The sequence below is a fragment of the Triplophysa dalaica genome, chromosome 13 (genome assembly GCF_015846415.1).
Source record: "Triplophysa dalaica isolate WHDGS20190420 chromosome 13, ASM1584641v1, whole genome shotgun sequence".
NCBI lineage: Eukaryota > Metazoa > Chordata > Actinopteri > Cypriniformes > Nemacheilidae > Triplophysa > Triplophysa dalaica.
The window spans coordinates 16,150,470-16,177,925 of record NC_079554.1 but is presented as its reverse complement, the minus strand read 5'-3'; the positions used below and the strand labels follow the sequence as shown (position 1 = coordinate 16,177,925).

At 41.2% G+C, this 27,456-nt stretch overlaps 1 protein-coding gene across 4 annotated transcripts in view; it reads left to right on the top strand.

Annotated features, from left to right (window-relative positions):
• hmcn1 (hemicentin 1) overlaps positions 1–27,456 on the top strand; it is a 67,995-nt gene that overhangs the window by 28,379 nt on the left and 12,160 nt on the right. For 3 of the 4 annotated variants that reach the window (XM_056763727.1, XM_056763724.1, XM_056763726.1), the window contains 65 exons: positions 25–219; positions 542–637; positions 1,808–1,935; positions 2,142–2,286; positions 3,223–3,335; positions 3,919–4,078; positions 4,241–4,418; positions 5,007–5,134; positions 6,555–6,821; positions 6,952–7,047; positions 7,162–7,356; positions 7,455–7,585; positions 8,119–8,266; positions 8,499–8,625; positions 8,738–8,892; positions 8,981–9,259; positions 9,402–9,683; positions 10,358–10,466; positions 10,545–10,714; positions 11,104–11,258; positions 11,358–11,481; positions 11,628–11,729; positions 11,822–11,998; positions 12,088–12,239; positions 12,324–12,447; positions 12,854–13,029; positions 13,349–13,445; positions 14,025–14,147; positions 14,244–14,399; positions 14,592–14,870; positions 15,145–15,312; positions 16,283–16,396; positions 16,522–16,608; positions 16,697–16,888; positions 16,974–17,147; positions 17,242–17,355; positions 17,468–17,610; positions 17,697–17,847; positions 19,335–19,517; positions 19,602–19,715; positions 19,881–20,068; positions 20,187–20,283; positions 20,486–20,647; positions 20,739–20,852; positions 20,980–21,182; positions 21,286–21,367; positions 21,570–21,701; positions 21,807–21,956; positions 22,094–22,253; positions 22,398–22,522; positions 22,887–23,070; positions 23,160–23,257; positions 23,361–23,639; positions 23,712–23,908; positions 24,149–24,230; positions 24,327–24,463; positions 24,609–24,750; positions 24,870–25,014; positions 25,089–25,216; positions 25,858–26,014; positions 26,187–26,308; positions 26,394–26,558; positions 26,652–26,759; positions 26,852–26,989; positions 27,099–27,233. In XM_056763727.1, coding sequence (XP_056619705.1) covers positions 25–219; positions 542–637; positions 1,808–1,935; positions 2,142–2,286; positions 3,223–3,335; positions 3,919–4,078; positions 4,241–4,418; positions 5,007–5,134; positions 6,555–6,821; positions 6,952–7,047; positions 7,162–7,356; positions 7,455–7,585; positions 8,119–8,266; positions 8,499–8,625; positions 8,738–8,892; positions 8,981–9,259; positions 9,402–9,683; positions 10,358–10,466; positions 10,545–10,714; positions 11,104–11,258; positions 11,358–11,481; positions 11,628–11,729; positions 11,822–11,998; positions 12,088–12,239; positions 12,324–12,447; positions 12,854–13,029; positions 13,349–13,445; positions 14,025–14,147; positions 14,244–14,399; positions 14,592–14,870; positions 15,145–15,312; positions 16,283–16,396; positions 16,522–16,608; positions 16,697–16,888; positions 16,974–17,147; positions 17,242–17,355; positions 17,468–17,610; positions 17,697–17,847; positions 19,335–19,517; positions 19,602–19,715; positions 19,881–20,068; positions 20,187–20,283; positions 20,486–20,647; positions 20,739–20,852; positions 20,980–21,182; positions 21,286–21,367; positions 21,570–21,701; positions 21,807–21,956; positions 22,094–22,253; positions 22,398–22,522; positions 22,887–23,070; positions 23,160–23,257; positions 23,361–23,639; positions 23,712–23,908; positions 24,149–24,230; positions 24,327–24,463; positions 24,609–24,750; positions 24,870–25,014; positions 25,089–25,216; positions 25,858–26,014; positions 26,187–26,308; positions 26,394–26,558; positions 26,652–26,759; positions 26,852–26,989; positions 27,099–27,233 — 9,837 coding nt within the window. The remainder of the gene's footprint in view (positions 1–24; positions 220–541; positions 638–1,807; positions 1,936–2,141; positions 2,287–3,222; positions 3,336–3,918; positions 4,079–4,240; positions 4,419–5,006; positions 5,135–6,554; positions 6,822–6,951; positions 7,048–7,161; positions 7,357–7,454; positions 7,586–8,118; positions 8,267–8,498; positions 8,626–8,737; positions 8,893–8,980; positions 9,260–9,401; positions 9,684–10,357; positions 10,467–10,544; positions 10,715–11,103; positions 11,259–11,357; positions 11,482–11,627; positions 11,730–11,821; positions 11,999–12,087; positions 12,240–12,323; positions 12,448–12,853; positions 13,030–13,348; positions 13,446–14,024; positions 14,148–14,243; positions 14,400–14,591; positions 14,871–15,144; positions 15,313–16,282; positions 16,397–16,521; positions 16,609–16,696; positions 16,889–16,973; positions 17,148–17,241; positions 17,356–17,467; positions 17,611–17,696; positions 17,848–19,334; positions 19,518–19,601; positions 19,716–19,880; positions 20,069–20,186; positions 20,284–20,485; positions 20,648–20,738; positions 20,853–20,979; positions 21,183–21,285; positions 21,368–21,569; positions 21,702–21,806; positions 21,957–22,093; positions 22,254–22,397; positions 22,523–22,886; positions 23,071–23,159; positions 23,258–23,360; positions 23,640–23,711; positions 23,909–24,148; positions 24,231–24,326; positions 24,464–24,608; positions 24,751–24,869; positions 25,015–25,088; positions 25,217–25,857; positions 26,015–26,186; positions 26,309–26,393; positions 26,559–26,651; positions 26,760–26,851; positions 26,990–27,098; positions 27,234–27,456) is intronic. The other variant, XM_056763725.1, reaches the window with a different exon arrangement.

The following is a 27,456-nucleotide window of genomic DNA, read 5'->3' as shown; positions in this document are numbered from 1 at the left end:
CTTTCTGTGAAATGTGTTCCCCAGCTGCTCCTCAGTTCACACGAAAGCCATCTGACCTGTCTGCTGATATCGGCACAAACGTCACCTTACCGTGTCACGCCCAGGGTCACCCAGAACCCCAGCTGTCCTGGAGACGAGAGGACAATGTAGCGCTCTTCTCTAGGCACCGCGGCCACAGCACTATCACTCAAAAAAATGATGGCCACCTTTTTATTACTAGTATGTATCTCAGATTTACTCAGATATTCCCTTTCTCTGTTTAGGCCTGTTATACTGTTTTGTCGTAAAATAAAAGCATGAATTTTCTGACATTCAGCTTCAGATTCTTATAGAGAGTTCAGGGAGCTATAAGCGATATGTCATACAGGAGCAATATTACGATAGAAGCTAATACAAAGTTACTAGTTTCAACGACTTTACATGAATAGTTTAGGTATGATCAACTGTTTGCAAATATTTAATGCTTATATTTTATGGTACAGTATATATATTATCTGCATTTTAAAGATGATTAAGGTTCTTTTTGTCATGTTTATTTTAGAACTTTGGGTAGAAGATGAGGCCACATACTTGTGTGAAGCTCAAAACCAGTTTGGCAAAATCCAGTCCAAAGCCAAAGTCACTGTTACTGGACTGGGTAAGTTATCACAGAGAATCTTTTCTTGCTACTGGTTAATATGTTTCCCATTAATTCCGGTGCATTTGTCAGCAGAATACTTGAAAGAAGGAGGTGGTTTGGGATAATAATTGTTTTACGCTTTCTTTATCTTTGGCCATAGGCCCAAAACATTGAGAGGTGCTCAGTAGTTCATTTTGATGTTGAAGAGCACATCAATGTTTAGTCTCTGGGATACATGTGTTTCTGGTTAGGTGTGATAATACCAGAAAAATACCAAAAAAGTTCAATACCTGTGTGGACATACTGTATGTTAAGTCATACTGAGCATTAAAACATCCATAATGCATTGCAGTTGTAGACCTTTGTAATTTGAATGCATTCTAATGTGGCCATTTGGATACAATGTAGATGTTAAAATGAAGTGTGCGTGCATGTGTGTGAGTGAGGCGATAGAACGCAAAATACGATATCTCTTCCTATAAAACAAAAAGTGTAGATAAAGGCTTATAGTAGGCAGACCATAGTACTTTGAGTTTTGCTCAGTTACCAGTCTGATGTAAAATATTCAGTGTGATTTGTAAGTGTCAAATGTTTGTATAAACAGATGGTCTTATCAACGGTCTGTTGGTTTTGTTTCTGTGTGTGTGAGTGACTTTGTGTGTTTCTGTTTCCGAAAAACCACCATGCACTGTTGCAGTGTGCCTCAGATGTCCCATAATACTCTCTAGCTGAGCTCTAATACCCCAGTGACATATTTAATGTGTATTTCAAAGTCTCCATAGAAACGTTACAAGCACAACTCCAAAGGTGTGGCCAGACCACTGACTTGACACTCTCAGTATTTCCTTTGGACGCCTGACAGTCGTGTCTACTGATTCAATCATGTCGAAAACAATCAATGTCAATGCAGTTTTATGTTTTAAAACTTTCTGAAGATAAAGGTTCACAGTAATAGTACTGTCAGTATGGTATGTGTGACGGGTGGACACCACCTTAAAACTACCGCTGGGAATCTGCAGCGTTCCCACGCCAGGGTTCAGAGCAATTATGTGATTTGTTTGACTTACGCAGCTCTCGTGGAAAAGCTCTCATCTAAAAGCAATATTTCAGAACGTTGTGTATATATAGAGATATTGAATTTCTGTGTGTGTTCTCATCTCAAGTCTTTCTATGTGTTTGTCTGTGCAGTGTCTCCTATGATCGCTCTGAGTCCAGCAGTGGTCAGTGTGATAGAAGACCAGCAGGTTACTCTGCCCTGTGTGTTACTGGCTGGAAATCCTCTTCCTGAGAGACACTGGCTACATGACAATGGCTTGGTAAGTCAGACGCATACAGTGTAGCAAAAAATAATAATTCAATTAGAATGATTGTCGCTGCATTAGTTCCTGGTAAATATTCTGTCTGCTTCTAAAATACGACAAATTAATTACTGATATTAAATGCTGATGCCATTTTATGTTCTCTAAGACAATCTCGTTGTTTAAATGCGAATGTGATATACATGTGTTCAATGACATGGCAGGTTGCATCAAGCCCCTATGTGACTGTGAGGCGTGATGGCAGTCTACATATAGAACGGGTCAATCAACAGGATGGGGGTCAGTACACCTGTCTGGCGGAAAACGTAGTGGGGTCTAGCAACCGCACCACCATAGTTAATGTGTACGGTAAGGCTTTAAAAAAAGCATCCACGCACACTGAAATATAAATGACTTATGACATGTTTATAGAACAAATGATAATTCAATGACCACTACCTCCCTTTAGTCGATTTAAGTAGATTTAGGGACCACAAAATAATCACGTAGGGTAAATATTGCTATTCTAGCATATTAAATTAAATTTGTTTATTGAACACGTGGCTTGTATTACACATAGTTTTTAACTAGCTAATATTTAGCATGTGTGCTTGAGTTGTAATGCGGGAGAATGATGGGCTCCCCTGGAGTCTGGTTCCTCACATGGAGTTTTCCCTACATTACCTAAACATCTTATTGAGTTTTTTCCTTGGCACAATTGCTTTTTGACTGTTACTCTCTCACCAGGGGGATGTAAACATTAAGGCACAATTTCCTCATAAGCGGCTTTGGAACTAGAGCTATACAAATAAAGGGGCCTTTTTATCAGATCTGAATGTTTAACTTAAATGCAGAAACCAGGGACTACTCAGACATATCCCAGTGCTCTACTGTACTCTGCCGCTTCCCATGACTGTGTACAACAAGCTTTTATTTCTCTCTTCTACGTCATTCATTTATTACATTTTTGAGGATTAAAAGCAGCTCTGCCAGTCTGTGCAGTGCACCGCAGAGAAGTTCTCATTAAAATGTGGGTTGTGTTAGGGAACCTAAATTCGTAGTTAGGGAAAACTCTTTAGTTAATTCAGGATGCAGTTTATGACCTGTATAGGTCTTACATTTTGAACAAAGCCACCTTTGTTTTGCCATACACCTGTTAAAATGTTAAATTTAGCATTTTTTACCAAAATAAATCTATGATGTAAGGCAGCAATGCTGCTTAATGGATTGGGGCAGTCATGTTCACAAAAAGACAAAAAATCACTATAAATATAATGATTGTTCATTGTATGTTTTTCACTCTAGTGATGCCCACTATTCAACATGGCCCTCAAATCTTCAGTACCATTGAAGGGACACCTATTTCTCTGCCATGTCGTGCAATTGGAGTCCCCAAACCAGACATCACATGGTCTAAGGTAAAGGTCTCTCCATTTTGCTTTTCTTTTACTTGCATATATATTTACACATTATATCTGCATGCTGTGAGAATTCTTTTTTTTGTGTGTTACCATATCAGAAATCTCATTACTCACTTATTTTGTCTGAATATCAAAACTTTTTCCTCTACGGTCAGATATAAACGTTTTAAATGTGGTGTCTAACTTTAGTTTCCAACTGCATGTACGCTGAATGTATGTTCTCATCATTTGGGTCGGTGTGTGTGGGCTTTTTTTCGGGACCCATAAAATGTGCTGAAGTTGAATTGAACGAATAAAAAAGTCGAGAGTAATGTGAGGCTATTAAGTTGCAAAGCAGATTTCTGATCACATTAAAACTTCACATTCACTCTCTGCTTTAACTGGATCTAAGCTTTTTCACAGCTCTGGAGACAGTTCACCGTTGGACTGTGGTGATTTTATATGAACCGAATTCATTGATTTATAAGTTTTACAGTAGCTGGAAGCTTGACTGTGCTTTTGTCTGTTTCTGATACCGTCTTTCCGGTCTTTTATTGCACCCTGGTATTGCTGTTAAATGACTGACGGTGTGTTTTTTTAGAGAGGGGAGATGTTGGATCTAAGTGTCAGTGCCTTTTCTGTGGATGAGGATGGCAGTCTTCACATTTTCTCCCCCAGCGGTGAGGAGTCTGCCGAGTTTGTGTGCACGGCTACCAATGCTGCTGGATACAGCTCGAGAAAGGTCCAGCTCACTGTCTACGGTTAGCTTGATTCCTCTATTTATGGATTTTATTGCTTTTTTCTGTCTTTTTTGGTTTTGTGAAACATGTATTGTGTTGTCTTCGGCATTGCACTGGTTGTCCAAAAATGTGAGACAATGTACATTGTACTATACATTTGTGCATTTGTGTGAATGTTTGCAGTGAGGCCCAGACTGAGCGGTGGTGGTGGAGCAGGGATACAGGGTAATTTAGATGAGCTGTTGGAGATGTCTGTTACAGTGGGCGATGATGTCACACTACCATGTGAGGTGAAGAGTGTTCCTCCTCCCATGATTACCTGGGCCAAAGACAAGCAGCTCATCTCCCCCTTCTCTCCCAGGTATCTCACTGATGTGTTTCTCCACTCCATAGCTCACATACATAAGATTCACAGTTCAAGTGATAAATACATTGATTCTTTATTTGTAGAACGATCCCAGATGTACATACTAAACATATTTACATTCTTTCGAAATATTAAAAGAACATGCATGTGAAAACATGTTTTAAATGCATCTATTTTATGAAATTACAAATAATCTTAAAGTCACGTGGACATTGATAGTAAGTTATATTCATGATCTATATGATCTATGTCTATATTTGACTATATGAAACACAGTCTCTATTATTTAATTCATATGGTCACATAACTTTTGTGTTTATTTTTAGTCACTTAAAGTTAAAGAAATAAATATCAAATCAGTGTGATATTCTTAACTAATACATGATATTTACTGTATAGCCTAAAGGAATAAGACTGCGGTGAGAATAAAATTACACAGTAATTAAACTCTCTCTCTCAGCTCACTACAAAATTAAACGTAGGTGTATTTTAAAAGCCTCTCTGTAAATGAGGAACACCTGTGTGAAGTTTAAACCTGAATAACAGTGCGAATGAAAATAAAATTTCCCTTCTCTCTCACAGACATGTTCAGCTGTCATCGGGCTCTATGACGATCACAGAGACGCGTGTGACAGACAGCGGCTTCTATGTCTGTGTGGCCACTAACATAGCAGGAAACTTCACTCAGACTGTCAAACTCAGTGTTCTGGGTAAGAGAACCAAAAACTATAAATTAAAGTTAGGAACCTGTAAGTTTTAAAATGAGCAATTTACCAGGTCATAGTTTCTGAAGTATTGTGTCATTGAAAGGGATCACAATGGAACATTGATCCAAGGGTTACAATAGGCTTCAGCCACTTCATTACATGTCTTGTTAGACATCCTGAGTTTATTTCAAGTTCTCTACTCTTACCCACATCTATAAAATAAATATTTTGACTGCAAACCACATGTAAAACAAAGCTGCAGGAGGATCATTAAAAGACGTATTTTGTAGTCAATTTCACATCAAACGCAACAATCAGCTGGGTAAGTACATCCATGTGTGTTCTTTTCACGCATGCTAATGGTCTGATCCCGTTCAGAGCACACGTCAGAGCACTTGTCACTAGTTGTTTTGTTTCCAGATTTGTTAGTTTTAAGGACGGTGTGTTTTAGCTTTGGTTCAGTTTAAATGGCCGACAGAACAATGCCATTTTTACAAACTCAATCCTTACCACATGAATGACTTGAAATGAATTTAAAATCGGGCTTTTGCAAGGTCATGCACAAACGTATACTGAACCTTTGTATGAATTCTGGATTGAGTGTGAACAAAGTCATGCGTTTATTCACTCTTGTGTCGTTCAGAACCTCTATGACTCTTTCTTCTGTGGAACAGATCTTTTTAGAAATTTTGCCATACAATGGAAGACAATGGGGATCAGTGTTGTTTGTTTGCCAACGTTTTTTAAAATATCTTTTGTGTACTGCAAAAGAAAGAAAGTCATACAGGTTTGGAATGACGTAAAGGTGCATAAATGACGAAAGAATGTTGATTTTTGGGTGAACTATTCCTTTAAGAGGCCATGTGATCTTTAGAATAATCTACTCTATGAAAAAGAAGGAAGGAGATACTATATCAGCTTGTCTCAGCCACACAAAGCATGATAAAATGAAAGAGTCTCATAGACATAAGATGCTCTAAGAGCAAACTCAGACACATCTGTAAAAGAAATTGGAACGGGGCTATTTATAATGACTACAATTAGTCTTTTTAATCTTGGATTATAGTGCTTCTGTGAGCGAGTAAATTGAGAAATGATGGGAGTTCACATTTTGATTTATCACAGCTACCAAGTGTCTCATCGGGAAGATTGAAATCCCCAAAATTGTGAGAAAATTATCATCCAGAGGCACATAAGGACAGGTTGTTCTTTTTGAGCACAGCAAAGGTTCATTTTAATGCTTTATGGGCAAAAGATTCTTTGAGATGAGATGTTACAAAGAATGTGTCATTATCGTTTGGACTTCCCCAGATTTTTTGTCTCTTAATTTTAATCTATTATAAATCTTGGCCAATTTGCCAATATCTTCACAGGTTTATTTTGATTTATCCTTATCTGCAAAATATATCATTTTCCCACTTAGTTCCTCCCAGCATCCGAGCAGGTCCTCGAACCATAAAGGTGCAGGTGGGCCATCCCATAGAACTGCCCTGTAATGCACATGGAGTCCCAGAACCCTCCATTTCCTGGGTGAAGGATGGCGCCGCCCTGCTGGATGAGTCTGACTACAGAATCTCGGATGGATCTCTGATTCTGAGCCAGGTGGGGCTTATCGATGAAGGAACCTATACCTGCGTGGCCTCCAACATTGCTGGACAAGATGAAACCAATATTCAGCTCCAGGTGCAAGGTCAGACAGGGTTTGGCGTTTAGAATTGTAATTACAGCAATTCAGATCAAAATGGACTAGAAATCATATCTAGGTATGTGGAGCTTGATTAAATGATCCTGAATCCTTCATTGTCACCATCTCTTCGCAGTCCCGCCTGTGGTGGAGGTATTAGAGCCCCCTTTCAACAGCCCCTTACAGGAAAGAGTGGCCAACCAGCAGATTGCCTTCCCCTGCCCTGCCAAAGGTGAATCTGAACATGTGTCTTCATAGATAATTTCATTCCAACTTGAAAGTGAAAAAGCGATCACAAACTGACAATGCAAGTGCCTGTTTCTCAACTTTCCCTCATCTGCCACAGGAACACCCGAGCCAGTAATAAAGTGGCTTCGGAACGGTCAGGAGTTGACAGGAAATGAGCCAGGTGTTTCTATTTTGGAGGATGGCACGCTCCTCATCTTGGCCTCGGTCTCACCTCTGGATAATGGCGAATACACCTGCATGGCTGTCAATGATGCTGGGACAACTGAGAAGAAATACCAGCTTAAGGTCAATGGTTAGTTCAACATTTAGAACGTGTCTAAGTCATTTTGGTTTATCATTGATTTCATTTCATGATCTGTCTCATCTTTGTCCTGTGTCTTCTCCGTCTAGTCCCACCTGATATCCGAGACAGTGGCCTGCTGTCCAACGTCTCTTTAGCAATGAATCAACCGACCAACCTGGTGTGCGATGTAACAGGCACACCTGTACCTGTCATCACATGGTACAAAGATGGAGTTGTGGTTAGCGCTTTTTATTATGTCATCCACTTCGTTACTCACTATCAGTGGAACGTGTTATAATCCAGTTAAATCTGATGCATCCAAAAAAGTCCTTTCCAAGACTTCGATCACTTTATAGAGGTTAACATAAGTTTTATTGCTAGCCATTTCAGTTTTGTGTATAGACTGGTTAATGTAAGCATAATGAGAAAACAGTCTTTCCTATATTACTCAATGAGGCCAATCAAAAATGAGTTTCCTACAATCACTGGGTTTACGATCCAAGAACAGGTCATAAAAACACCCATAAATCAGCTTTTATGAGATTTAATTTTAGAATGAATTGTGCATTATAAAGGGAGCCATTAAGAAATCTCTAATCACACTGCCCAAGCAACAGATTTTACACTGCTGAAACAAATGTCAGAACAGTAGAATAGTAGATTTCAACGTCCTGAATATTTTCTGTCCTGGTGATTTGTAGTTTAAAATTAGGGTATAAGGGGAAAAATCTAGAATCAGCCTCATACATGTTGCTTGTACCATTTTACCAGGTAACCTCCAACAGCAATGTGCAGATTCTGCAAAAGGGAAAAACTCTGAAATTGTTGAAAGCAGCTGTTTCAGATGCTGGACGCTACACCTGCAAGGCCATCAACATTGCCGGAAGCACAGAGAGAGACTTTAACTTGGATGTTTTGGGTAAAAGAAATTGCTTTTATGTTTTCATTCTATTTTGACATCACCTAAGCCACACAGGCTGTTGGTAAAGTGAACCATAAATATAGTAATAAGTAAGCAAGTAATGAATAAGAAGTGATTGATGTTTTATGTTGACTCAAATGTATTTGAGATGACTCTGTAATACATCCATATGTTGTGATGTGTGCCATGATATGTCTTCACATCCAGATAATTTATTTCCTGTGTTTAGTTCCTCCAACAATCATCGGGACTGCTGGGTCACGGAACATTTCTGGCATACTCAATCAGGAGATCGTTCTGGAATGCAGGGTCAAAGGGGATCCCCTTCCCACAATTCAGTGGTACAAGGACAGGAAGTAAGTTACTCCACAAAGATCTCTGGTCCAGAAAAACTGATCATCAAATGCTATGACAGCAATAAAATGAGCATTAGCTGTATCTGAATGTGTATCTCATTCTGTGTTTTAGGCCAATGTTTTTGGTTGACCCAAATATTGAAGTTTCAAACAGAGGACAGCAGTTGAAGATTAAAAGTGCTCGTTTAGGTGACCAGGCCCGATACCAATGCAGCGCCACCAACTCGGCAGGAAAGCAGTCTAAAGAATTTAACCTCAGTATCTTTGGTATGTTCGAAACGCTTGACTTACAACTTAGGCAAACAGAAGTTTCTGTCATGAATTTCACAGAATTTCCCCATCAATTCCCGCTTAGTGCCGCCCAGTATTAAGGGAGGAAACGTGTCTTCTGAGCTGACGGTTCTGCTGGGTAACACATTGACTTTGGAGTGTGAAGTACGAGGCGTGCCCCTCCCTGCCATCACTTGGTACAAGAACGGTAAGACCATTTTGTCCAGCCGACAGGCGCAGTATGTGGAGCGTGGACAGATCCTGAAGATTTCCAGAGCTCAGGTGTCTGACGCTGGACAGTATACCTGTAAGGTTACCAGTGTCGCTGGCACGGCGGAGAAACTTTATGAATTGGATGTCTACGGTGAGAACACGCTAAGTGCTTAAGTTTTTAATAATAATGATAATGGTTCATTATTTTCATGAAAAGAATACTCATTTTGTGTCATTTCCCCCTTTCTTGAATACTTGCTCACTTTCGCTATTTTCCGCTGTCCATCATTCAGTTCCCCCCTCCATCACTGGAAGTTCTGATGGTTCCACAGACGTGAATGTTGTGCTCAGTAAATCTCTGATGTTGACATGTGAGGCTGAAGGTCACCCTCCCCCCTCATTGACCTGGCTGAAGGATGGTTCTCCAGTGACGGCTAAAGACAACCTGCGGGTTCTAGAGCAGGGGCGCAAAATCGAGATTATCAGCGCTCTTCCGTCTGATGCTGGGCGATATGCATGCGTGGCAAGCAGCATTGCTGGAGAGAAAGAGATCAAATATGACGTCAGTGTATTAGGTATATGAACACGTTCAGTCTAGTAGAGTTGTTTCTCTCTTTATCAATACATTGGCAGACAACATAGGGCTTCATTCAAAATAAATGCACCAAACATTTTGCAATCTATTAAAAGTTGACAATCCAGTGAAGTCACCTGACCAGACAGATGAAAACACTTCACTCAGTAATTCCAAATATCTTCAGGCATCCCATTCTTTAAAATCCACAGAAATCAGGAACTTGGTGTCTCCTTTATGTCTGCATGAGCCAGACAGATCTTGTCTCGGCCTGCACGTTGATCTTTTGAACATCTGGACACTATTATGGTCCTAATACATGTGCCCGACAGACCACTGCAAGCCATCGATTTAGATTTATGTCGTATCATTGGAACATCATTGGCGGAAATACAAAACACAGTGTGCTTTATGAGCCAATAAATGAAGGAAATGTATGAAAGAGAGAGCAAGACCAAAGAGTCTATGGTAGGGACAACATTTGATGATGTTAAGTAATCATGTGGCATTCATTACCAGTCAGTGCGTTTTCATTTTTTCGGTCCATGAAAAGAATTGTCATGCTTAATTTTAAAGACACGGTTCAGTAACAGAATGCAACTGTGATACATCATAAATAAAAGACTGGAATAACATGTTTTGTAACATTCCTCTTTTTATGATTTATATATTAAGTTCCTCCTGTTGTTGATGGGGCAAGCGACATCACAGACGCCACCGTCATCATCAACAATATCTTAGAGTTGGAGTGTCAAGCTACAGGGACACCTACACCAACCATAAGGTGAGGATCTCGATACACTCACACATACTACGTATACATCATTTTCCCTCCACTTACTCTGCGCCTCTCTTCTTGAAGTTGGCTGAAAGATGGTCTTCCGGTCAGACAGGGTGAGGGGGTGCGGATCGCGTCTAATGGCCGACGGTTGGTCGTGTCTCGTGCTCAGTTGTATGATACGGCAGTTTTTCTTTGTGTTGCGACCAATGAGGCGGGAGAACAAGAGAGAGAGTTTAAAGTATCTGTGCATGGTAATGAATAACTTTTATACATTTTATGCATACATTGGAATTGGAATCTTTTACTAATATTTATGTTTGATGTTTGTCTCATCTGCTGACAGAGGGAAGGTTTTAGGTAACTTTTTACACGTGTTTCTTAATTTCCTTTAAGTTTGGTTTAAGTTTATGTGTTGCGTCAAAACCCCAAAGCATTTCATTAGAGAAAGCATTCAATTGGACAAAAATCGATTAAGTACAAGATGAGTCATCAATGTATATGCTCCTTTTTCCAAAAGACTAAAATTGTAACACTGCAATTCTTTTTTGTGTATCTGCAAAAGGTTAGTTTATGCAGCCACAAAGCAAGTTTGAAGTTTTAAATTGTGTTTATTTATTGTATTTATCTGTTTGTCTCTCAGTCCCCCCAAATATCCGTTCCACTGGTCCATCTGACAGGTCAGTGGTCCTCCAGACACCCATCAGCCTGCAGTGTGTGGCCAGTGGAGTTCCACCTCCCAGCATCACATGGCTCAAAGACGGCCGTCCTGTGGACACCACAGGAGAATTTCTGAAGGTCAGACTACAATGCATCTCTCTTGCTCGCTGAAGATGTTTTTAACCATACTTTTCTAGAATACAGTTGTACTTTCTTCCCTCTTTATTTGTCATGTAGCTTGAATCTGCAGGCAGGGTGTTGCACATAAAAAGGGCCAGACTGGAGGATGCTGGGAAATATACGTGTGTGGCAACTAATGCGGCAGGAGAGGCACAACAGCACATTCGCCTCAATGTTCATGGTAAGAAATATACATATGAAACACGGGTAATATTGGAAATACTGGGGTTAATTGAGTAAATCATTATAAATATTTGTAAAAAACAATTATAGTAGTGTTAGCGTATTAGAGTAATTTGCTGATTTGTGTGTATTTGTGTTTTTTAGAACCTCCCAGCATCCAGAATGCTGGAGAGACACTCAATGAAACCATCCTTGCTGGATTCCAGATTCAGCTGAAATGCAAGGCAACAGGAAGTCCTCTTCCAGGTGAGTCCCACAACATGTCTAATTTTTCACAAAAGTAGAGATGGATGCTGGTATACATTAGTCTGTATTTCTTTTCTCTATATTCGCTTCAGCTGTGACATGGTATAAAGATGGTCGTCCGTTGACCAGCGCTGCAGGGGTTAACATTTTGAGCAGAGGTCAGGTGCTGGAGATTGACCGTGCCCAGGTGTCAGACGCTGGACTCTACAAGTGTGTAGCCATCAATGTTGCCGGCAGCACAGACCTCACACACAGCTTGCAAGTTTATGGTGAGTACTGTATTCATTTACCAGTTAGTCAAATGTCTGGTTACATGATTATTTGTCAGATAACGGTTCTAATGTTCTCTCTTTGTTAGTTCCTCCCTCTATATCGAGTAAAGGTGGAATGATAACAGTGGTGGTGAATGATCCAATCAGATTGGAGTGTGAAGCCTCAGGACTTCCTGCGCCAAGCCTCACCTGGCTCAAAGATGGCAGCCCTGTCTCTAGCTTCTCGGATGGCATTCAGGTCTGTGTGTGTTTGGGATGCCGCCACGTCCACATATCCGTATTACATATTATGAATGTTCATTTTGTTTTTCTACGTTATTAGATACTGTCAGGTGGCAGAATAATGTCGTTTGTTAGTGCACAGGTGAGTGACACGGGTCATTACACCTGTGTGGCTGTGAACGCAGGAGGGGAACAGCACAGAGAATATGAGCTACGCGTGTATGGTGAGTTTAAAAAAATACAACTCCAAACCCAGTGAAATTTTTGGGCAAGTCTTTTCGTTAAACATTCTGATGGTTTTGATCAGTGGTTCTCAACTGTGACCCCCTTTGTGTAGAGTCAATGGCTTTGCGGTCCCCCAAATAAAGACTTATAATCGTACATTTTGAATTTGAATTAAAACAAAAAACATATTCGGTTATACAATGCTGAAACATCAATTCTTTTGTTTCGTGGTCTTATTTTTCTGATGTTTAATTGCATAAAAACTATGATAAATTTCATAAAATGCCACAAAATCTGCTGCCACCATGGATCCATCTTGGGGCTCCCAAGGGGGCCACGGGCCCTAGTTTGAGAACCACTGGTTTAGATTAACTGAAAATATGCCATGTTGCCTGTGTTACCCAGTGCCGCCCAACATCATGGGTGAGGAGGTGAACAACACGGTTCTGATTGGTCAGGCCGTGCAGCTGCATTGTCAGAGCGATGCCATCCCCCCTCCTGGGCTGAGCTGGAGGAAAGACGGTCGACCACTATATAGAAAGCCTGGACTCAGTCTGTCAGAGGATCAGAGCTATTTTAAGGTACAGCATGGACGATTTCATCGGATACACGCCATGACCCGACGTTAATTTCCAGTCTATGTTTGGTTTTAGTGGAACAATTTATTTTATATTTAATTTGTATTCATATTTTATTGTATATTGATTGTATTAAATTAAATTAAACTACAACTACAACTACTCAACAGTTATAGATTATTTGTGGAGGTCTACTGGAACATAAGTTTGTGCCACATAACGTTTGCTTATGTTCCTGCTGAAAGCATCTATAATACATCAATCATCTAACAACTACCTTAGCAATCTCACAGAGACGTGCTAAATAGTTTTCTGTTTGCAGATTGACAGCGCGCAAGTGCAGGACACAGGCAGATACACATGTGAAGCCACCAATGTGGCAGGAAAAACAGAGAAGAACTATAACCTGAATGTGTGGGGTGAGTTCCATATTCGTTCTTAAAGAGTAAATATTTTGTGTATTTTAGGGTCCTACTTTGGCTTATGGAGTATCCAAAAACAAGTTTACGTACATACACGGTGTTAAAACACTTTCATTTTCTAATAATAGGCAGGTATTACTACCTCACTTCTTAACTGACTCTCAAATGATTCGTTCTTCGATTCATCTGTCTAATTCCCTCCTTTCTGTCAGCCTACTCTGATCTAATTGGTCGGATGGTCTAGTCTGCTGTGATTGGTCTACCACATGCAGTGTCGCAAATGGAACTTTACACTGCATTACACTTAGCGACGCAAATCTGAACGGGATCTGAAATTAGATTCACAGACGACTCGTTTGCGTGATTCAGAGTCGACTCCTTTTTTCCCAAGACAATAACTTTGTTATTCGTTCACTTTCGCCTTTACAATGTCCGTTATTATGATTGCAGTGTTGTAAGGGGACACACATAAAATGGATTATGGGAGTGATATAAGTCATGATGTCACATTAAGTGATGAACCTCTCCCCTCACTGCCTCTGTTCATCATCAGTTTCCGCTCTTTTGTTTTCCCAGTTCCTCCCAGTATTCGTGGATCTGATGAGGTGTCTCCTCTGACTGTGATTGAGGGAAGCCACATCACACTTGTGTGTGAGTCCAGTGGGATTCCTCCTCCCAGTCTCACGTGGAAGAAAGACGGTAATACCAACATTATACCACCCTCACCACGTCAACATTATTTCTATTGATAGAACATGCGAATAATCCATAAAACTGTATATATGCACGTCTAAGGCTCAGAGTTGCAGGGAGACTCTCGTGTTCGCATTCTGTCTGGTGGACGTCAGCTGCAGATCTCCAGCTCTGAGAGAACAGATGCGTCTTCTTACACTTGTCTCGCCTCCAGTGCAGCTGGCACTGCGATGAAGGAATACAGCCTGCAAGTCTACGGTACATCAATGGCTTATACAAAAAAACGCCACACAACGATCCAATTATCCTTTTTATATTACCATAGAGTGTTCTTGGAGCTCAGTTGGTAGAACATGTTACTTGCAATACTGAGGTCATGAAAGAATACAGAAGTTGCTACGGATAAGTGTCTGAATGTGAAAGTGTTATCTTTTTCTTGGCTGCAAACAGTTCGGCCCTCCATCAGCTCCTCAACTCAAAGTCTGCATGAGAAGATCGTGACACGAGGTGGAGATGTCACTTTACAGTGTGAAGCAGACGGCCTGCCCAGACCTGCCATTTCGTGGCTGAAGGATGGCAGACCCCTGACTGGACGCAGGGCTCAGATACTTAATGAGGGAAGGTTGTTACGGATCCGGGGAGCTCAGGTGGCCGACACCGGACGATACACTTGCATTGCTGTAAATGTGGCCGGCCAGGCTGACAGCAAATATGACGTAAATGTACATGGTGAGAGGAATAGAGAGAGATCAGTTATTGTTGTTATCATGATTTCATTTATATCTCTATTTTAGGTACGGTGATTTGTCCAACTTGGTTAATAAGTCTCAGAGTGGACATCACTGATGTCCACCATTTGGCTCACATAACATGTTTCCTATTCAAATAATGCATCATTACAAATATACTGTAATTTTTAAATAACCACACAAATACAAATTTGACTTAAGTTTTATGTGTTATAATACAAATCTTTGACGTACACTTATCTGTATTGTTTCAGTTCCTCCCACCATTATCGGGCAGACGCAGGTGCCAGAAAACGTGAGTGTTGTTGTGAAAAACCCTGTTGTTCTGACCTGTGAAGCCTCTGGAATGCCTCCGCCGGCCATCACCTGGTTCAAAGACGGCCAGCCACTCAACGTGTCCACGTCAGTTCGGGTCATCTCAGGTAGACAGCCCTCACTCTCACTACTGCTTGTGTATGTGCTCCAGAACGTCTAGACCACCTGAGTCTAGTTGAATAGTCGCATACAAAAGGAGGATGAAGTTAACCAGGTGTAAAAACTCTAATGAAATAAGATGTTAGGAGAAAGCTGCCAAACACCACAGATCAAAGAATAATTGAGAAGGAACACAGTAGGATAGCTGTTCTTATATTTGAACATGCGAAGTCTTTCCATTAATAGCTTCCAGCGTAAACAGAGACTGATCCTCCGCCTGCAGCAAGTATAAGGAACATCCATCATTGTAACTTCAGACATCATAAACCGCCAGAGGTCACCCCTGTAAAATATACCACATTGTAAATGAATGTGTTAAGGTATCTCTGACTGTGGATGCAACATACAGCTGGACAGAAAAGAATGGAATTCTTGGATCGGACTCTATGATGACCACATTATTGATCAAATCTTCTTTCAGTTATATGCCAACAGAGGATTACCATTGTTAGCGTTACTGCCTGGAAAGCAAATCATATCAAGCGATTCATTTAGACAGACCACAATTTTTTCCTCTATAATAGAGATGGACTCAAGGGATGAAAGAACAGGCCCGTATTTATTCAGGTGAACAGCTCAGTGCTCTCCTGGATAGTGATAATTATTTGTTTATAGAAGCTGAGAGTGAAAATGGGTTGTTTGACTCATGTTGACGGTTTAAGCTTTGTTTAAACAGCTGTTGACTTAAAGCCTCTCGTTTCCTACTTAACAATGAGGACATTGATCCACTGTGGTTTACTGTGACAAATTGGAACTGAGAACTTTCTCGCTGTTTGAACATCTGATTTATTATTAATTCTGCAGATTTCTTCTCAGATTAAACAATTCCTGAGGAATCTTAAACCTGATCATGCAGAAAACATTCTGGCTAAAATTGATTTTATAAGTGATTCTTATAAATGTTTGTAATCTCATCAGGCGGACGAGGATTGCGTTTGATGCATGCTGCACGCGAGGATGCTTCGAGATACACCTGCATTGTGTCCAACTCTGCTGGAGAGGAAAGGAAGAACTTTGACCTTAACGTCCTGGGTAACAAAACACCATACATGATACTTCACCTAAACTAGTTAGCTGCCTTGATGTAAGAGAAAGGGGAACTAATAGATCACAACTATGAACGAAGACTTTAAAACTCGTATGATTGTCGTCCCCAGTACCACCCAGCATTGTCAATGAGGGAACAGTGGAGAATGTGAAGGTGAAGGAGAATCAGAATGTCATCTTTGCCTGTGAGGTCACCGGTATGTGATCCAGATACCAAGCTTATCTGTTTCTACAACTTGTCTTCTGTGTTTGATGTTTAACCTGCTGTTAACCTCAAATGTAAAGGTAATCCGGTGCCAGAAATCACATGGCTGAAGGATGGGCAGCCATTGGCTGATGATGCAAGGCTGGAGGTGATGTCAAACGGCCGGTTCCTTCAGATCAGTGGATCACAGGTGGCCGACACAGGCAGGTATAGCTGCTTGGCATCAAACAGTGCAGGAGACCGGAGCAGACATTTCAACCTGAACGTGTTGGGTATGTCATAAATGTGTTAGGTGGGAATGTGTTTTTTGTGATCCTCCGTGTGGATATCTAACCCTATTTATGTTTATTTGTCCAGTTTCTCCCTCTATTGCTGGCTCTGATCCTGAAGGTTTGGCTGAAGAGGTCACTGTGACGCTGAACAGCCCCACCTCTCTCATTTGTGAAGCTCAGTCGTACCCTCCTGCCATCATCACTTGGCTCAAAGACGGCACGCCCTTTGAATCGAGCCGCAACGTCAGGGTACTTCCAGGTCAGATCTCAATATTTAAAGTCGGCTGATATTGTCATCAAAAACATCTACCTGAACCATTCATAAATCTGTTACAAATGTCTTCTGTTGTCAGGTGGCCGCACTTTACAGATCCTGAATGCCAAAGAAGAGGATGCTGGGAGATATACCTGTGTGGCGACTAATGAAGCCGGAGAGACACTGAAGAACTATGAGGTCAAAGTTTTTGGTGCGTGTGAGAGCTGAAGTATTTACATGACAACATCGGCCCCTGTGGTGTAGCTGAACGTTCCTTACATGTGCTAATTCTCTGTATCCTGTTTTTCGTCTCTATTCTGCAGTGCCTCCAGTTATCAAAAATGACATTCCAGGAGAGAGTCTGGCCCCAAAAGAAGTCAAAATTAAAGTTAATAACACCCTTACTCTGGAGTGTGAAGCTCAAGCCGTCCCGACTCCAACATTAGTGTGGTATAAGGATGGACAGGTGAGTAACACAAAACCCTACAAATTAACCTGATTCTAAACACTGATTCAAAATGTTGAAATTTAACTGGTTTCTCATTTTTTTAGATGCTGAAAGGAGATGGTCACATCGCGATTACAGCTAACGGTCGTATAGTTCAGATTAAACACACTCAGGTGTCCGATACAGGCCGATACACCTGTGTAGCCACCAACATCGCTGGAGAGGATGAGAAGGACTTTGATGTAAATATACAAGGTAAACAGGGTTTTTCAAGTTGTGTTGATCGGACAGAGTGTCGAAATTTGCTTTGAGACTTGAGTGGATTTTGAGTGAAGCAGATCTAATTTCAGGGAGATGTCTCCCCCTAGTGGCTAGTTGATGTAGCTGTTATTGTGTCATTAAAGAGTACCTAGCATATGGTTTTTTAGGCCCTACTTTGGTTTATGGAGTGTCCAACAACAAGTGTATGTACATACAATGTGTTTAAACTCTATAATGTCGTAATAATTGGCAGTTATTCATACCTTAATGCTTGACTGACTCTCAAATGAATCGTACTGCGATTCATCCGTCTACCCGCTAACCTTGTGTCATGTGATTGGTCAGATGGTGTAGTCTGTTCAGATTGGTCAAACGCGTTTATCATTTGTCGCAAATGGAACGCCTACCATCAATACAGGATTACAGTTTACATGTGGTTGGATGTCATTTATATTGTATGTGTAGCTAGAGATGGCGGCGATTTTACCGTACCAATTTGAGCCCGAGTCTGACGAGGAAGCATCAGAAGACGCTAATCCACAATAAACTCCGCCACGACTGGAGCAGGATGTTTGTCAGTGGCAAGTGACAACTCTTGTCATAAAAACTCCCAGTGTGACAACATGCATGTTGTGCTTTTGCTCATCAATGAAATAAAATATAATTTTTTCTTAAAATACTGTTACTACGTTAGTAATACTATTATTTTGTCTTAACTGTGCATTGTCATGGAACACAGAGCATTTCAGAAAGTCAACGTTATGAGAAATGATATATATGAAACCCAAATATATCTTATAGGTGCACGTGCGGCAAATGTGTCAAAATGCAAAGTTAATAGCCAGATAAACAAACTGTAACCCTCCAGAAATAACGGTACATGCTAATGTACATGCTCCAGTTATATGCATTAGCTAAACACAGGCATAAGGTACAAAAATATGTCATGAAGTTGATACACAAACGAAATGTCACACTTACAGGTTTGGATTCAGTGGAGCTAACAGGTCCAAATAGAGTTGGTTTTTCTATCTTTCAAGGATAGTTGTTTCACAAACCCTGCAGTGAATGCGCCAAGATTATTAAACCAATCTTCGGTGAAATGACGCGCGCACAGTTAAACCCTGGGGTTATACTCCTTTGGTATCATTTGAAAAATGAATTGTAAACATTTTCCCTCAGACGTTCTTCCTTTGGTAGTTGAAATAAGACGGACTTAGTTTCACACCGTAGAACACAGGCTAACACAGACTGCATGAAATGTCATTTTCATGAACTCATGCTACCTAGTCTTTAAACAGTAAACTTCCCAGCAGATTCACATTTAAAATCATTTTGTTAGCTCTAGTATTTTTTACAGTTGTCTTTTGATATTATCTTTATCTGTGATGCTTAAAGTCAGTCTTTGTCTTTTTTTAACTGTTATTCACATTTTTCTTTTTGTCTCTATTTGTAATGCTAACAGCTTGTCTGTCTCTCAGTTCCCCCTAGTTTTCGAGGCTCTGGTGACTCTGATTCTGGTAATAATGGAGATGTCAAGGACGTGATTCTTAATAATCACATCTCACTGTACTGTGAGACCAATGCTGTCCCGCCGCCAATGCTCACCTGGTACAAAGACGGAAACCTGCTTTCCTCCAATGACAAAGTACTCATTATGCCAGGTGAGAATTGCATTGATTTGTTTTTCCTAGATATCATGTTTTGTGTTTGTGTTAAATGTGGATGATTGTTGCTCTTTCACACAGGCGGACGGGTCCTTCAGATTCCTCGGGCCCAGGAAGAGGATTCAGGGAGATACACCTGTGTGGCTGTGAATGATGCTGGAGAAGACTCAATCCAGTATGATGTCAGGGTGTTGGGTGAGTACAAATTGAATTGAACATCTATAGTGCCATTCTTGATTACTGGATAATGATGCAAGATACATTTGTTCATAACTTTTTAGGTGAAGTGACTTGATGCCTAGATTCGTTATGTGCTCACATATGTGTATTTAAGGTGTTTGTGTGTTTGGATTTTCATAGTGCCCCCGTCGATTCGTGGTGGGGATCGTGACCTGCCCAATGACGTCACAGTGCTGGTTAACAAGACCACATTACTTGAATGCCAGGCAGACGGGAGCCCACCCCCCAAAATCAGCTGGATCAAAGACAGTCAACCTGTCGCTCAAGACAGCACACACAGACTTCTGTCCAATGGAAGGACATTGCAGGTGTGTGACAGAAACCTTTTTACAAGGAAATGAGATACACTTACCAGTGATTTTCTATTATTTTGAAAGAAAGTGTATTTTATACATTAAATGGGATCTGTTTATTTGTGAGTTGCAGATTTTGAATGCACATGTGACAGATACCGGACGTTATGTGTGTGTTGCTCAGAACACAGCCGGAGCAGCAGAGAAATACTTTAATCTTCATGTGCATGGTGAGTTTATCTTTACACAAAACCTGTTCCTTCTTGTGTCTCAATTTTCCTAGGACTTACCTGGGGGTAATGGTTTTTATCATTTATCTACATCTATAAATAACTTTTTGCTTTATAATGAATTGGTATTATTATAATGTTGATTCATTAAAGTATGGATTTATAATAGATGACACAATTTTTTTTATGTTTGTGTTAACAGTGACTCCCTCTATTGTGGACGCCAGAGAGGAGAATGTGACCGTGGTGGTAAATAATTTCATATCTCTAAGCTGTGAGGCCACTGGACTCCCACCTCCCACCCTCAGTTGGTTTAGAGACAGGAGACCCATCCAAGCCAGCACCAACACACTTATAATGCCTGGTACACACTCATACTTGTATTGTATAAGGATGTCGTAGTCTATACTGCATACTTCATGTTATACCTCATTCTTTCTCCACTCTTTTTTTAGGCGGTCGTACTCTCCAGATTCTAAAGGCAAAGATGTCTGATGGTGGGAAATACAGTTGCGTGGCCATCAACCCAGCAGGAGAAGCCCAAAAGCTCATTTATCTGACAGTATATGGTTAGTGTGTCTGTATGAATTTGAAAAGTTTCTGTTTCGTGTGTGCTTGTTGTGAACCTTAAGTAAAACAAGGTAAAATATGACATCTTGTGAGAAGGGTACTGACCTACACTAATGATCTCCTTAGTGGCCCCCAGTATCAGACACAACGGTGGAGATTTTCCGGTGGTCTTAAACGTACGAGCGGGTAAATCTGCCACTCTGGAGTGTGAATCTAATGCTGTGCCTCCCCCCATCATCACATGGTTCAAGAACGGACGTCTAGTGACTGAGACCGCCAACCTGCGCATACTGGCTGATGGACAAATGCTGCAACTTAGAGAGACTGAGGTGTGCAAATGAACAAGTGTTAGCATTCGATTCAGTGTTGTGAGAATTCAAAACTAACTAAATCTGCTGTACCACTCTCTTTCGCTCTGTCTCTCTCTTTCAGGTGTCAGATACAGGCCAGTACGTGTGTAAGGCCACAAATGTAGCAGGTCAAGTGGACAAGAACTTCCATCTCAACATTCATGGTGAGAAACTAAATACAATATATAAAACGCTATTTAAACGTATACCCAATGGAGAACTTCAGTGGTGTTTTCTATGGCGTTTTTGATTGGTGGAGAATTAAACAGAACACCCTAGAAATTTGAACAAATTTATTCACACTTTGGGTTTACTTTTGTGTTTAAGATTGTATTTATTAAGCCTCTACCTGTAATTTTTTTGCAGTTCCCCCCAAGCTCGATGGCCCAGCAGTGGAGCGTGTGACAGAAACCCTCAGTAATCCCGTTATCTTTGCTTGTGACGCCACAGGAATCCCCCCTCCCACCCTCACCTGGCTGAAAAACGGCAGAGTAATTGGTGAGCCAATCCATTCTTTACAGTATAACTCTTATAAATCCTGTTAAGGATCATGGGAATCCCCCTTGAAATTTAACTTATACTTTTGTTTCATTTTTTTTATAGAGAATTTGGAGTCTCTGGAGATGCACATCCTGTCTGGGGGCAGTAAGCTGCAGATTGCCCGCTCACAGTTATCTGACAGTGGCACTTACACCTGTGTGGCATCCAATGTGGAGGGCAAAGCTCGAAAGAACTACCATCTTACGATACAAGGTTAAGACAAACTGGTGAACAAAAACACCATAGCAACTAACTGGCAACCAATCAGCACACTTGAGCATTAAAAAAGCGTCGTTGAAATAAACATAAATTAAATTGACCTCCCAGTTTACTGTGTCTGTTTTCCTCAGTCCCACCAAACATCGCAGGATCTGAGTTACCCAGTGAGATGAGCGTTCTGCTAAATGACAGCATCCAGCTGGTGTGCCGTGCCGAAGGGACTCCAACCCCTGAGATCCAGTGGCTGAAGGATGGAAAGACACTTAGCAGAACTGCCCAGAGTAACATCAAGTGAGAGCATTGCCAAAAACTCTTCAGTGTATTCACGCATACTTATTTAAGGTTTCGTAAGGGGTAATATTACATGTGATAATGTTAATCGCAGATGAATTAACAATTGATGTAAACATAAATTATTTTCCTTGACGACTCCAGAATCAGCCCTGATGGAAGCACATTAACTGTGACAGCCATCCACAAATCTGATAATGGGAAATACACATGTGTGGCCACCAATCAGGCAGGAGAGGAAGACAGAATATTCAACTTAAATGTCTACGGTGAGTTAAGATAATTTTTGCAGAGCTCAACATTAACAAAATTATCTAGCTGGCTAGTATAGAAGTTGAGTTGGAAAACTGCCATGGCTTTATGGTGTTGCAGAAAATTGAATTTAACGTTTTTCTGACACAAAAAGACACTACTAAAAATATTACGTTTTATCCTGCTAGTGAAAATGTTTGCAAGAAGAAATCTCCAGCTGGCTTAGTTGAAACACTCAGCACTGTTGAGCTCTATACGGGTATTTTCCTTAAAGAGAGCAATAGATGGAACGTTTCTCATTTTATTACAAACTGCAGAATGAATCCAGAGCCAAAGATAGTCTTTTCCCAGACATCTGATAGCTTCATGTCCTGTTTGCAGTTCCTCCTCTGATCCAGGGGAATGGGCCCGCGGCCAAGGAACTGACCGCGGTGCTGGACAGCTCAATAAATATGGAATGCGTAGCCAGTGGTTCTCCACCTCCGCAGCTCAACTGGCTGAAGAACGGTCTGCCGCTGCCAGTGTCCTCACAGATCCGCCTTTTGTCTGCAGGCCAGGTCCTTCGGTAAGAGATCCCACATGTTCAAAACATGGAACGGATCAGATACATTAGTTGTGTTACCAAATGTGTCTGATTGTAATTTCCTGTGTTAGCATTGCTCGTGCACAGGTTTCCGACGGAGGCACATATACTTGTGTGGCCTCCAACAGAGCTGGAGTGGACAACAGATACTACAATCTGGAGGTGCATGGTGAGTCTTTATTGCTGGTGCTGTGGAATACTCGATTCTGATCTTATCAGGTACCTAATCCATGCATACTAAATTATTTAATTTCCTGTACCATTGTTCTCAGTTCCTCCCAGTTTGGATGGAGCAGGCAGCACAGAGGAAGTGACAGTCGTGAAAGGAAATTTAGCCACTTTCATCTGCCTCGTAGATGGGACGCCCAGCCCTACCATCACCTGGCTGAGAAATGGTGCAGTGTTGCCTAAAGACTCCCAGTTGTCACTCATAAACCAAAACAGCACTCTGCAAATTTCTCTTGCAAGGGTCGACCACACAGGACGCTACACCTGCACCGCACGTAACCAGGCTGGAGATACGAGCCGCCACTTCAGCCTCAAAGTGCTTGGTATGAGAAAGTGCAACAAGAGCAAATTGACACCTTTTTAAAAGACTCATTTATATCTGTTGCCTCTTCCAGACCCACCGCGGATTAACGGTTCTGGTGCGCCAACCGAGGTCTCTGTGGTGGTAAATCTTATCTTAGAGCTGGTGTGTGAGGCTGAAGGCATACCTGTACCCACTCTCACCTGGTTGAAGGATGGGCGGCCGCTGCCTCTTACAGACAGCATGCGGCTCCTGAGAGACGGAGAGGTGCTCCGAGTTGCTTCTGCTCAGGTAAGATGGATGAGCCTCTCCAATGATGCGCAATGTGAAATAAGTTGGACTTGTTAATGGGTCACAATTCTTATAAAGCGATCCTACTGTAGACCCAACCCAAATGTCAGGGCTATGTTTGATTGATTGGGATGTTGATCCAGGAACACATCCTCCTTGTGAAAATTGAAGTTGAAAAATGTTATGCCCTATGCGTGAACCTACTTTTGCTTACCTCCACACATTGACAAACATGTGCAGGTGGAGAACACTGGAAGATACACCTGTTTGGCCTCTAGTCCTGCTGGAGATGATGATAAAGAATTTCTTGTCAGAGTACATGGTGGGTCTTTCGAAGGAACACAAGATTTTCAAAAGTTCAAAACATCGGTAAAATTTGAAGTAATGATGAGAAGTCATGATGTCAATATGTCAACAGTTCCACCCAACATCGCTGGAGACAGAGGTGTCCAGGACGTGTCTGTTCTGAAAAACCGACAGGTGACCTTTGAGTGTAAATCAGATGCAGTTCCACCTCCAGCTCTCAGCTGGCTCAAAGAGGGAGTGCCTCTGAAGGTATCTTTTTTATTATTTCGGTTTATTGGTTTTCTTACAGTACATACTGTATATTGTATGTTCAGCCTTACCTCATTCTGTATCACTGATACTTTAAGTTCTAAGTGATGAAAAAGGAGAATTCATGTGCCTATCTTTGCCCCAGGTGTCCCCACGGGTACGTGTCCTCTCTAGCGGCCGATATCTACAGATCAATAATGCAGAATTGGGAGATGCTGCCCAGTACACCTGCGTGGCCAGTAATGTTGCCGGAGAAACCAGACGAAACTTTAACCTCAGTGTCAATGGTAAAAAACGTACAATACTGTGTGAAATCATAATGAGTATACTTGTACGAGTATGTGTGTGTTTACTTCCTGTGGCGTCACTAAGTAAATTGAACTTGTTTAATGTGCTTGCCGTGCAGTTCCTCCCACAATTAAAGATGGTCCTCAGTCTGTTTGGGTTCATGTCAATCAAGAGGTTGTGCTGGAGTGTGCCGTCAGTGGAGTACCTGCTCCACGCATCACCTGGAGAAAAGGTGGATCCATCCTGGCAGGAAACAACCCCAGGTCAGTATATCAGATCACTTTAGGGAAGTTAACAGATTTTTAGTTCATAACACCCCCATATGTCACCCGGTTAGGTACAGGTTTGGTGTGGACGGCTCCCTCCACATCCTATCAGCACAGGTTACTGATACGGGTCGCTACCTTTGCATGGCCACCAATCAGGCGGGCACAGAGCGTAAGAGAGTTGATCTGAAGGTCTATGGTGAGTATGCAGTTGGGTAAATTTTGAGGGTTGAATTTAATGGAAAAAGGACATTCATTTTTAAAGAACTTATTAGAACAGTTTTAAACGTTCTATTTATCTGATTTGATTTTGAACTCGTCGATACAGAAGGTTTCATCAGACGTGAGTGCCTGGACTGCCGTTAACTTCCGGTCTGTTTTTGTTTATCGGTCTAATAATATAACTATTTATATTTAATTTATGTTAATGTTCAATTATATTATTATTTCATTGTATAATAATTGTATTAAATTAAAGATTTGTTGAATGGGTCCTGTAGTTTTGTCACATTTAAAGACTCCCTATGGGACATTGCCATACCAAGCTCAAGATGGTCATGAAGTAATGGAGAGGCAAGTTAAGCCAAATAACGCTTCTTCTATGTTTCTTTTGCTTGTTATTAGAAATTATCTACAGGCATTCTATTATTTGCGAATTTATACAAGAAGTTAAAGGCAGTCCACGAACGTGAGCATCCGTAGTAACGTTTGTTTATATTGTTGCTTTGAAACATGTAAAGATGTATCCTTTTCCAAGATTTCCATAAAACGGATAATCTCTCACATAAATCGTGTTTCTTCTAACACACAGTAAACACAAATATTTTTATCTCACTCCAGTGCCGCCCTTCATCGCAGAGGGTCCCACTAACATCACTGTGACGGTGAACGTTCAGACGACCCTCTCATGTGAAGCCACCGGCATCCCCAAGCCCTCCGTCAGCTGGACTAAAAACACTCAAGCTCTTAATACTGACCAGAACCAGAATATGTACAGGTTCAGCCAGGTTTCATCCCTCTCCTCTTATCACCTCTCACTTTATCAGTTTTGAATCACACAACATGACCCTGATGCTTAAAGTCAAACAACTTCATGTCATTTCGCGTTGACTTAAACAGTAAACTAAGACACTTGGTTCTCAGTTAATCAGTTTACAATCTATCCTCAGGCTGCTGTCTTCAGGGTCTCTGGTCGTCATTGCACCCACAGTTGATGACACAGCAGTGTACGAGTGTGATGTATCCAATGAGGCAGGACAGGAAAGCAGAGCAATTCAACTGACTGTTCACGGTGAATTCTCTACTGACATATATGTCATTCATATTTGAGAAGTTCAATCTTTTAGAGAGAGCTCATGTTAGTTTTTCCTTTATAGTTCCTCCCTCTATTGCTGATGAGGTCACGGAGCTTGTTGTGAGCAGACTGTCTCCGGTGGTCATCGGTTGTACTGCATCTGGTGTTCCTCATCCCAGTTTATACTGGAGCAAAGATGGATTAAGACTAGCCGAAAATGGAGAGGGATACACAATACTGCCATCAGGTATTGTAATATTAATTATAAAAAAATTACATTAATAAAAGATCATTCTTATAGATTTTAATGTTTCTTTACTGCTTCCCTGTTTCTTCACAGGTCCTCTTGAGATCACCACCGCACAGCTCAGCCACTCAGGCCGTTACACGTGTGTGGCTAAAAACGCTGCAGGGACCGCCCACCGACACGCTCAGCTCACAGTACACGGTACGAGACTACACATGCAGAAAAATTCACACCATATGATAATTTCGACACTCCTGTGATGGAAAAATCTCATGTCATTTTGTTGATCTCAGATCCCCCAGTGATACAGTCACACCCTTCAACACTGGATGTGATCCTGAACAACCACGTGACTCTGCCCTGCAGAGCGACAGGGTCTCCTCGCCCAACAATCACATGGCAGAAAGAGGGTATCAACATCTTTACCACAGGTGAAGCAAAACTCGGGTTGTTCTGCGATGGCTTCACTGTGTTTTCAATAACATCTTCTGCAAACCTAATGAGGAGACTAGACACCTACTGAATGTCTTCTCTCAATAGGAGGAGTTTTGACGGTGCTTCCCAACGGTGGTTTACAGATCTCCAAAGCCAAAGTGGAAGATTCAGGAACCTACATGTGTGTGGCTCAGAATCCAGCAGGCACTGCACTTGGCAAAACAAAACTTAGAGTGCAAGGTTAGAAATGCATAGACTGTGATCTTAATTTATTTTGAATAAGGGATGCACCGATATGTTAATTTTGGTCGATAACCGATAATTCTTGAATATTGGATGTCGATAACCGATATATGTAGTATCTAAATATTAATACAACATTTTCTGAGAGTGAAAATTATTCCCCCCTAATATCATGTATCAAGCCTACTTTACACTAATTAAAGATTCTTTAACTTTTAAA